Raw genomic sequence first — 11,058 nt, 5'->3', positions numbered from 1 at the left:
TTCTTTGTACCTTTTGTATCGTGTCGCGCTGAGCTGCATGTATCGGGTGCTGCGCTTCGGCCGCACATGGCTGCTCCAGCACAGCCTGGACCCAAGTGCCAACTCCTCAAAGAAATGCCTTAATAAACCACACTTGTTTGTACAGAGACGGACATCGTTGCTGCTGCTCCGGGCTTGCCATGTGCGGCCAGTGGGCAGAAGGGCCAGGAGCTGCTGGCACACGGGTAGGAGCAGTGCCCTGCTCTTGGCTCCGCTCAGCTCCTCGTGTGGCAGCGCTGGGATGCACTGGGGCACGTGGGCTGCGCTGTGGCAGCTTCTGGTCCCTGGGGCAGATGCTGCCCAGCCACCACTGCCAGTGTCCTGGACTCAGGTCAGGCCAGCACATGAGGTGCACTGATGCTGTGAGGGCTGGAGCAGCTCTGCTCTGGAGCCAGGCTGAGAGAGCTCGGCTGGGTCAGCCTGGAGAAAAGAAGGGTCCTGAAGGGGAGACCTGAGAGCAGCTCCAGTGCCTGAAGGGGCTGAAGGGAGCCTGGAGAGGGGCTTTCAACAAGGGCCTGTAGGGGAATGGCTTTAACCTGCCCGAGGGGAGACTGAGCTGAGCTCTTAGGCAGAAGCTCTTCCCTGTGAGGGTGCTGAGGCGCTGGCACAGGGTGCCCAGAGAAGCTGTGGCTGCCCCATCCCTGGCAGTGTTCAAGGCCAGGTTGGACACAGGGGCTTGGAGCAAGCTGCTCCAGTGGAAGGGGTCCCTGCCCGTAGCAGGGGCTGGAACTGGAGGAGCTTTAAGGTCCCTCCCTACCCAAACTGTTCGATGATTCACTTGGTACTGAGGCCCCTTTATCCCCTACTCACAGCAGCTCAGCGCCTCAGCCCAGCAGCAGCTGCTCGTTAGAGCAATTGGCTCTCTCAGGCCAACGTGATGGCTTTGGCCAGACAGATCCATGAATAATCTCCAAACCTGATCCCTCTTAGGTCCTGCCCGAAGCTTTGAGCAGCTGGAGCTGGCGGCCGCAGCGCCCCAGCCGATGGGCGTCAAGGCCGAGCGCAGAGTCCCAGCGGGCTGCAGCTGGAGCCGCTGAGCCGGAGCCATCAGGAGCCGGGCACGGGGGGGGGGAGCGGCTCGGCTGCCAGGGACAAGGCGGCTGCCGGGACACGGGAGGGCTGCGCGGTGCAGGGCAGCGGCAGAGGAGCTGCCAGACGTGGCCCTGCCCTGCAGCTGCAGGTCCTGGTGCCGTCCCCATGAACGTCCCTGCACACCCCGAGTCGTGTCCGGGCAGGGAAGGGGCAGCGAGGAAAGCTCTTCCATCAGCAAGGCTGGGCACGGGGCTCTGTTCCCTGAATCTCCTGTGCTGCACCATGTCATAGGCCCTGCATGCACCATGCCCAGACCTTGCCCTGCTCACCACACAGAGCAACCTGCTCACCCCCACCTCCAGCTGCTGAAAACCACAGGGCGCTGCACCCTGGGAACTGTGTGTGCTTCCAGCCGCAGGGAGCAGAGAGCCCCAAGGCAGCACACAGCTTGTGCGATGAGCAGCACCTTCAGAGGAGCACTGGCATCTGCCAGGAATGGGCATAGGGCAGGGGGGTCCTAGAATCATAGGGTCATAGAATGGCTGGAGATGGAAGGGACCTTAAAGCTCCTTCAGTCCCAGCCCCTTACCACGGGCAGGGACCCCTTCCACTGGAGCAGCTTGCTCCCAGCCTGTGTCCAACCTGGCCTTGAACACTGCCAGGGATGGGGCAGCCACAGCTTCTCTGGGCACCCTGTGCCAGCGCCTCAGCACCCTCCCAGGGAAGAGCTTCTGCCTAAGAGCTCATCTCAGTCTCTCCTCTGGCAGGTTCAAGCCATTCCCCTACAGGCCCTTGTCCAAAGCCCCTCTCCAGGCTTCCTGCATCCCCTTTAGGCTCTGGAGCTGCTCTCAAGTCTCCCCTTCACCCAGCAGAGGGGCAGGATCTCCTCCCTGAGCTGCTGCTCACGCTCTGGGGGTGCAGCCCAGGACATGGGGGGGTTCTGGGTTCAAGTGCACACTGAAGCAGGGTTATGGGGAGCTTCTCCTGTCCCAGCACCCCAAGTCCTTCTCCGCAGGCTGCTCCATCCAGTTTCCCACAGCCTGGGTCTGTGCTGGGATTGCCCCGACCCAGGGGCAGGACCTTGGCCTTGGCCTCATTGAACTCCATGAGGTTCCCACCTCTCGAGGCTGTTCAGGTTGTGTGGACACAAGGACTAGCCTCAAGTGGCAGGGGAAGAACTTTTGGAAGTCAGGCAGGGGCTGGGTGAGCCTGAGGAACACAGGGTGAGGTCACAGCATCCGTGAGACGCTGAGGGATGTTCTGTGAAGAGGAAAGATGCTGGTTTAGCCCCACTGTGCTTTCTTCCACCCAAAGGGAGCAGAGGCAAAGGTCTGCAGCAGGCGCTGCCCACCCACGCATGAGGCATCTCCACCTTTGAGCTGCACATGGGGAGCAGCTGAAGAGCAGCACAGGGCTGAGAGCAGGGAGAACAGTGGGGCTGCTTCAGCCCCAGGCAAGGACCTCACCTGCCCAGCTGTGATCCCAGCCCCAGCCCAATCCCTCCTTAGTGCTGCCTCGTGCTGCTTCAAGGGAAGAGCCTTGCTGGGGCTCCTCCCTGGCAGCGGCTGCTCTGGATGCGCAGCCCGGGGCTGGCAGGTGGTTTTCCCATTGTCCGTCTCTTCCTGGCTTGGACTCTGCCCTGCAGAAGCAGGAAAGCCGGTGGGAGCTGTGGGAGCCGTGGCGTGCAGCTGAGCCAAACTGACTGGGGCAGCCGGGGTCACAGCAGTCTCTGCCCCACCGCTGCCCGAGCCCTCAGCGCTGCTCATGGGCACCGGGATCTGCTCTGTGGTGCAAGAGCCGCGAAGTCCAGAGCTCAACTGCAGGAAAGGCTCAAACCTTCCCCAGCCCCGAGGTCTGCAAGTACCGTAACGCCACCGTTGTGACTGCAATTAGGAGAGCTCCTGGTGTGGGAACAGGGCCGAGGGGACAAGCACAGGAAGATGGGAGCAGGAGCCAAGTGGCGGCTGCTGCAGTGCCAGCTGGACAGAGGCTGCTGCAGGCGCTCAGCATGATGCAGACACGGCTCCTGCTGCACAGGGCACCAGCACCTCACACTGAGCCCAGGACCGAACGATGGGCTCCAAGTCCTGAGCCTCCCGCTGCCCTGTCCCCCTCGGTGCTCCTGACCAAGGCCCATGGCTTGGGCCCGTGGCTTCCCCCTGTGGCTGTGGTGTGAGCACCAGCAGGGCCAGGACACGGGGCCCTGACACGGGGATGTCAGACACGCTCTGCCACTGACCCCGTGCTTCAGGCTCCTCTGGACACACTGGTGATGTACAGTCCCAGCGCAGCGGGGACAGCCCAGGCACTGCCATACAGCTCTGCTGCCCCACGGCCTGGGGTGGGGGAGTCACAGCACAGGCTCAGAGGGGAGCACAGACATTCCCATCCTTCCCGGCTGCCCCTCTTCATAGTAAGCTTCCAGGCCCATGGAATAGTGGAGACTTGAAGCCCTCTCTGTGCCAGCCCTGCTGCTCCCGTGCATTCCTCTCCTGCCAGGAGCTGCTTCCCTCAACAAACATCCATCCCTGGGGTGCTGCTGGACTGACCCAGCCTGAGCTCCTCTAACGAGACATGGATATCTGAACTGGATGCTGAAGAGGGACTCTTCATCAGGGACTGTAGCGATGGGTCAAGCAGTGATGGGTTCAAACTGAAAAGGGAAATTCAGGTGAGATCTAAGGCACAAGTTCTTCCCTGTGAGGGTGCTGAGGCGCTGGCACAGGGTGCCCAGAGAAGCTGTGGCTGCTCCACCCCTGGCAGTGCTCAAGGCCAGGTTGGACACAGGGGCTTGGAGCAAGCTGCTCCAGTGGAAGGGGTCCCTGCCCGTGGCAGGGGTTGGAACTGGAGGAGTGTTAAGGTTCCTTCCAACACAAACCAGTCTGGGATTCTATAAATGGGGCCCAGCCTGGAACCACCAGCCCCACATGGCCCCTGCCGTACCCCCCGGCCGGTACCGTGCGCGAGCAGCCCCTCCGGGCCCCCACTGCCGGGCCGTGACCCCAGCCCGCCCCGGCACTGCCGGCGCGGCCCCGCTGGCGAGCGCCCGAGCCCGGAGCCCGCCCGAGCCCGGAGCACTCCCGAGCCCGCAGCACTCCCGAGCCCGGAGCCCGCCCCCGCCCGCTACCGCCCACCGCCATGCAGGGAGGTGCTCTGACCCCAGCTCTGCCTCACAGGCCAGTACCTGTCCCTGGAGCACGTGCGAGACCTCGTCCAGCCATCCACAGCCACGCTCATGGTGGTGCTGAAGTGGCTGCAGGGACACGGTATTGAGACCTGCAGGAGTGTCGCCACCCTGGATTTTCTGGAGTGTCGCATGCCAGCAAGGTGAGACCTTCCCATGCCCAGCGGGGCTGCAGGAAAGCTGGAGAGGGGCTTTGGACAAGGGCCTGTAGGGACAGGCCAAGGGGAATGGCTTGAACCTGCCCGAGGGGAGACTGAGCTGAGAGCTTAGGCAGAAGCTCTTCCCTGGGAGGGTGCTGAGGCGCTGGCACAGGGTGCCCAGAGAAGCTGTGGCTGCCCCATCCCTGGCAGTGTTCAAGGCCAGGTTGGACACAGGGGCTTGGAGCAAGCTGCTCCAGTGGAAGGGGTCCCTGCCCGTGGCTGGGGTTGGAGCTGGAGGAGCTTTAGGGTCCTTTCCAGCACAAACCATTCTGTGATTCCATGGCTGCCCTTCCCACCAAGACAGAGGCAGACAGACCTTCCCCTTCCTGCTGCAGCTCTCTTTCCCTGGGCTCTGCAGTGGAGGGCTGAGCTGCTTTTCTTCCTGGGCCTGAGGGCTCCATGGCCATAACGTGGCTGCCTGGATGCCCAGTCCCAGTGCTGGGAGAGTCAGCCAATGACACAGGGTGCTGGGAACAAAGCATGCGGGTCTGTTAGGGGTTTGGGCCAGCCCCACACCTGTTTTTGCCTTCTGTGGGGCTGCGGAGTCCCCTCTGCAGGACATGGAATAGAGCTGCAGGGGCAGAGCTCTGGCTGGGTTTGGTGAGGGCGGTCATGTATGGACGAAGGTCTTTGCTTTGCCTGTGCTGTGGGTCCCAGCAGCGGGAGGGTGGGATGGGGCCAGGGGCAGGCGCTGACCCTGTGTGTGGCTGTCCCTGTGCTGCAGCATGGCCGAGCGTGTCCTGCCAGGGGCAGAGTTCCACCGGTACGTGAAGGGGCAGCGCAGCGTTGTGCGCTCCCCGCGCCCCTACACAGTCCCCACGGAGCTGGTGGAGCACCTTGACTTTGGTACGTCCTGCACGGGGAGCCCTGAGTTCCCACTGCCTGGGCAGGGGGAGGGAGGCTACAGCATTGAGCAGCCAGGACTGACCACAGCAGTGTTCCGGAGGGCAGGAGCAGGGCCTCCAGGCTGCTCTGGGCCCCCTGAGGGGCTTTGTGCATGCCCCATCCCTGACAGTGTTCAAGGCCAGGTTCGATGGGGCTTGAAGCCACAGATTCTATGGAAAAACAACCTGTGCCGGGGTCCAGCTTCCCTCCTCCTGTCAGGTCCTGCAGGGGATGGCAACCCCTGTGGGACACAAAGCCTGAGTGAAGATGGTGAAGGGCGAGCCAAGGGACCATGATACCATCCTGCTGCAGCTCTGGGCTCTAACAGCCACTTCTTTTCCTGCTTGTTTGTGCACCAGTGGGTGGCCTGCATCGGTTCCCTGCAGAGAGAAAGATGGTCAGCAGAGCCTGGATCAAGAAGGAGCTGGAGCAGCACCGTGGAGGGAGAGCAGCTTTCCATCTGGGAGTGACACCTTCCATCCTTCGTCAGAGATACAACATGACGAAGGAAGACGTCGGGCTTCTGCCAAACAACAGCCAGGCCTGTGCCCAGGTAACTGGTAGAGCTGGTAGGGAATTCCGTAGGGAATTCCAGCCATTGATGCGTCTCCAGCACTTCCCTGCTGTGCTGGTCCCTGGGCAGCGGGGGGGCTTCCTCAGGGGCTGGTGGGAGCACTTGGTGGGCTCGAGCTTTGTGGGACCTCTGGGGCAGCTTCGAAGTGGGGAGAAAAACAACTCAATTTCTCAAGAGAAAATGAGAGGCCGCTTGTCCTTCCCTTGTCCCACAGTTCCTGGAGCAGTACTTCCACCAGGCTGACGTGGCCGAGTTCATGAAGCTCTTTGGCAGCAGCTTTAGCCACCGCACTCAGGTTGACCGAGTCGTTGGGCACCAGGGCATGGGCAAGGCTGGGCTGGAGGCCAGCCTGGATGTGGAATACATCATGAGCACGGGTGCCAACATCTCCACATGGGTCTTCAGCAATGCAGGTACTGCTCCCCTACCAGGGATGTCCTGTGACTGCTTCCATGCATCCCACTGCTGCAGCACCAGCACAAGTGCCTGTGCTGAGGGAGCATCACTCTGCTGGTGTCTGCCCAAACACACACGAGCTGCTGTGGTGCACCATGGAATCATCATCCCAGACTGGGTTGGGTTGAAGGGACCTTAAAGCTCCTCCAGCTCCAACCCCTGCCACGGGCAGGGACCCCTTCCACTGAAGCAGCTTGCTCCAAGCCCCTGTGTCCAACCTGGCCTTGAACACTGCCAGGGATGGGGCAGGTACAGCTCATGCTGCTGAGATGAGCCTAGCAAAATGCTTTCCCACATAGGACAGGGAGGGACCTTGTGGGCTTCCAAAGCTGGGGCTGCTGCTGGTATCTAATTGCTCACAGGGAAATCATTGCACAAGTTTGTGTAGCTGCTTTTGAGATGGTGTGAACTCTATCCTGTAACAGGCACTTCCACACCTCAAGTACACAGTGTAATGCATTACCCCACTCCGCTCCTTTTCCATGGGGCGAGAGCACAGCGACCCTGTCCTACTGTTACTTTTTCTGCTTGCTTGGGGCTGAAGGTTGAATCTGTCGGTGCGGAGGATGGAGGAGGGGAAGGAATCTGTAAAACCAGGCTTGCAAAACAGCCTGCACCAGCAGGGCCTGTGGTGTCGTCTGTTCCAGATCAAAAACTGGCTGAACAGGAGCGGGGGTGCCCTGAGGCCTGGCAGCTCTGCCCTCCCAGCAGAATGTGAGCAGCCAAGAGGGGAGGGCTCTGCTCCCACCTCATGGAGAGGGATGAGAGGCCTTGGGCAGGTGGAGGTGGAATCATCCTTCCAGGAGCAGAGACTGGATGGAGCAGCCCTGAGGAGAAGGACTTGGGGTGTTGGGTGAGGAGAAGCTCCCCATGACCCAGCTTCAGTGAGAGCTTGAGCCCAGAACCCCTCCTGTGTGCTGGGTGCACCCCCAGAGCGTGAGCAGCAGCTCAGGTAGGGGATCCTGCCCCTCTGCTCCACTATGGGGAGACCCCCTCTGCAGTCCTGATTGAGCTCTGGGGCAACAGCACAGGAGGGACGTGGAGCTGTTGGAGCGAGGCCAGAGGAGGCCATGGAGCTGCTGTGAGGGCTGGAGCAGCTCTGCTCTGGAGCCAGGCTGAGAGAGCTGGGCTGGGGCAGCCTGGAGAAGAGAAGGCTCCTGAAGGGGAGACCTGAGAGCAGCTCCAGTGCCTGAAGGGGCTGCAGGAAAGCTGGAGAGGGGCTTGGGACAAGGGCCTGTAGGGCCAGGCCAAGGGGAATGGCTTTAACCTGCCCAAGGGGAGACTGAGATGAGCTCTTAGGCAGAAGCTCTTCCCTGTGAGGGTGCTGAGGCGCTGGCACAGGGTGCCCAGAGAAGCTGTGGCTGCCCCATCGCTGGCAGTGTTCAAGGCCAGGTTGGACACAGGGGCTTGGAGCAAGCTGCTCCAGTGGAAGGTGTCCCTGCCCGGGGCAGGGGTTGGGGCTGGATGGGCTTTAAGGTCCCTTCAACACAAACCAGTCTGTGATTCCATGATTGTAAGATTCAGCTCCTGGTGCTGATGGTGCTGCTGAGGCATGCTCACCCTCTTTTATCCCTCATGTCTCCTCGAGTCTTGTGGTCCAAGGAGCTGAACTTTCCTCCCCATGTGTCTGCAGGGAGACACGAGAGCCAGGAGCCCTTCCTGGCCTGGCTGCTGCTGCTCAGCAACATGTCCTCATTGCCCTGGGTGCACTCTGTCAGCTACGGGGACGACGAGGACAGCCTCTCGGTGGCCTACATGGAGCGCATCAACGTGGAGTTCATGAAGGCGGCTGCTCGTGGCTTGACCATCCTCTTTGCCTCTGGTGCGTGCTGGTGCCGGTGCTGGTAGCAGTGCTGGTGCAAGTTCATCCAAGCATCCCAGTGCACTGGGGAGTTCCATGGTTGGGATGTTCTGCCCCTGGGCAGCCGGGATCCCCCAGGAATGCTGTCTGGGATAACCCCCTCCGTCTGTGCCAGCAGGTGATGATGGTGCGGGGTGCAGGAGGGTGCGCAGTGGGAACCACACGTTCCGCCCCAGCTTTCCAGCCTCCAGGTAGATGTGGGGAGAAGAACATGGGTCCTGTGGAGGTCTGGGTCTCCACACAGAGCCGCTGCTGCTGGTGGTACTTGGAGCCCCAGCTTGGGCCAGTGCCAGTGTAGGGCTGGTTTTGAGCTGCTGTGGAGACTCCTGGGGGTCACCCCAGTGACCTGCCTGGGGACACTCAGAGACTGGAGCTGGGAGCGCTGGGAGTGGGTGGTGTGTGGGGTGACCCTGCAGTGCCCCCCATGTTCCCCCAGCCCCTATGTCACCACTGTGGGTGGAACAACCTTCAAGAACCCCTTCCTGGTGACGGCTGAGGTGACCGACTACATCAGCGGCGGTGGCTTCAGCAACGTCTTCCCCATGCCCCAGTACCAGGTGAGGCAGCGCTGGGGCTGCAGCCAGGGCTTGGGGTGCTCAGTGAGGTGATGGGGGCTCCAGGGTCTGGAGCTGAGCCCTTGTCCTGTCCCCAGGCCGCTGCCGTGGGGCAGTTTCTGCGGTCGACTCCGAAGCTGCCACCCAGCTCCTACTATAACAGCAGTGGCCGAGCCTACCCTGACCTGGCTGCCCTCTCGGACAACTACTGGGTGGTGACGAACCGCATCCCCCTGCCCTGGGTGTCGGGGACCTCGGTGAGGATGTGGACCTGCGGCCTGCGGTGCTGAGGTGCTTTGGTGCTCACGTCCATCTGCTCCAACTCCTCGCTTGTGCCGCAGGCGTCCACGCCGGTGGTGGGAGGCATGGTGGCTCTGATCAACGACCGGCGGCTGCAGCAGGGGCTTGCACCCCTCGGCTTCCTGAACCCCTGCGCGGCGGCGGGCGATGAGCGGCAGCGCCGAGGCCGACCCGTCGGCTCCGGCCGCCCCTGCGCCGCCCGCTCCCGCCGACAGCAAAGCGAGCCCCGGCAGCGGCCCCGGGGCGGCCCCGGGCGCGGTGGGCGGTGCGGTGCGGGGCCGGGCGCGGCGGGCGGGAGGGGGCCCGGGGAGCGCGGCCGGGCCGGGAGCGGGGGAGCGGAGGGCAGCGGCCGAGCCCCGGGGGAGCGCGGGCCGGGGACGCGGGGGTCCGGGGCAGGCCCGGGGGGTTCGGCCGCCCGCTGAGCGCTGTGCCCACAGGCCCCGTGTCGGCGGCGGTGGCCGCGGCCCCGCCTGAGGGGACCATGTCCAACGGGGTTTACGTGCCGCCCGGCGTGGCCAACGGCGACGTGAAGCCGGTGGTGTCCACCACGCCGCTGGTGGACTTCCTCATGCAGCTGGAGGATTACACACCGACGGTACGGGCGCGCCAGGGGGGGGCTGGCGCCGGGGGCGGCCCTGTTCCTCCCGCCTCTCTCTCCTGCAGATCCCAGACGCCGTCACCGGGTATTACCTCAACCGGGCGGGATTCGAGGCCTCGGACCCGCGCATGTGAGTGGCCGCGGGGAGGGGGGCGGCCGCCAGGTCCCGGCAGGGCTCCAGTCCCCGGGGGTGTCCCCCTTGGCTCCCTCGGCAGCTCTGGTCCCGTCTCGCCCCGCAGCATCCGCCTCATCTCTCTGGCTGCACAGAAGTTCATCTCGGACATCGCCAACGACGCTCTGCAGCACTGCAAGATGAAGGGCACGGCCTCGGGCAGCTCCCGCAGCAAGAGCAAGGTGGGAGCAGCCACTTGGATGGGGAAAGCATTCCCCAGGGCTGGACCGTCTCAAAGAGTGGGCACTGAGACGTGCAGAACGTCTGCAGGCTGCTGTGCCTTTGAAAGAACAGCACATGAATAGCCCAAGGCTGTGCTGCTGGCAAAGTGGTGCTGTGAGGGAATGAGGTGGGCAGGATTTATGGGATAGGCTTTGGAGGCTTCACGGAATGTGTGAACAGCCACACCTTGTGTCCTGTCCTGCCTCTGACAGCAACTAGAACTCTGAGGATTGTAGCGGTAGGACAAGGGACCTGAAACAGGAAGTTCAGGTTAGATCTAAGGCAGAAGCTCTTCCCTATGAGGGTGCTGAGGTGCTGGCACAGGGTGCCCAGAGAAGCTGGGGCTGCCCCATCCCTGGCAGTGTTCAAGGCTTGGAGCAAGTTGCTCCAGTGGAAGGTGTCCCTGCCTGTGGCAGGGGTTGGAGCTAGAGGAGCTTTGAGGTCCCTTCAACCCAAACCATTCCAAGAGTCTGTACTTGGGAAAGAACATGAACAGGGCACAAGGCTGGTTCTGGGGATTCTCCCAGTCATCACCTGTCATGGGTCAGGGCTTCAGGATGGTCCCGATGGGATTTCTCTTTATAAAATGGAGCAGCACTTGGCCTCTCTCTGCTCACTGAGGGCGCAGAGCAAAGCAAACATAGGAGCTTGTGAACGCCCAAAGCCGGGTGTGCAGCTGCTCATGGTACTGGGGCCTGTGCAGGTCACACCAAAACCCTCCTGGGTGTGAGGAGTTTGGGTTGCCCCGGCTGGGACTGACAGCACTCCTTGTTCTTGCAGGACAAGAAGTACACACTGACCATGGAAGACCTGACACCAGCGCTTGCGGAGTACGGCATCAACGTGAAAAAGCCCCATTATTTCACATGAGGACTGAGGGGTATTCACTGGAACTTCAGGTCACTTCTCTGCCATTAAACAGGGGGTTTTGATGGGGCAGTGTCTTGTCTCCTGCCCTGCCTGCAGTGGAACAGCACAAGC

The 11,058-nt window shown here is 62.3% G+C and overlaps 1 protein-coding gene across 1 annotated transcript; it reads left to right on the top strand.

The window, feature by feature from the left end:
- The first annotated feature begins 4,224 nt into the window (after positions 1-4,224).
- TPP1 (tripeptidyl peptidase 1) lies at positions 4,225-11,056 on the top strand. The gene is made up of 13 exons (XM_057412660.1): positions 4,225-4,398; positions 5,180-5,301; positions 5,700-5,893; positions 6,129-6,327; positions 8,004-8,192; positions 8,350-8,422; positions 8,668-8,788; positions 8,884-9,042; positions 9,127-9,355; positions 9,451-9,680; positions 9,749-9,813; positions 9,923-10,037; positions 10,858-11,056. Exons 1-13 carry the CDS (start codon positions 4,307-4,309, stop codon positions 10,945-10,947), a joined length of 1,878 nt encoding a protein of 625 aa, XP_057268643.1. The 5' UTR covers positions 4,225-4,306; the 3' UTR covers positions 10,948-11,056.
- Positions 11,057-11,058: the final 2 nt, after the last annotated feature.

The sequence above is a fragment of the Pezoporus wallicus genome, unplaced genomic scaffold (genome assembly GCF_028554395.1).
Source record: "Pezoporus wallicus isolate ANWC-B61680 ecotype Strahan unplaced genomic scaffold, APGP_CSIRO_Pwel_v1 contig_8783, whole genome shotgun sequence".
Lineage (NCBI taxonomy): Eukaryota > Metazoa > Chordata > Aves > Psittaciformes > Psittacidae > Pezoporus > Pezoporus wallicus.
The sequence above is the reverse complement of the archived record's forward strand: the minus strand, read 5'-3'. Positions and strand labels throughout refer to the sequence as shown.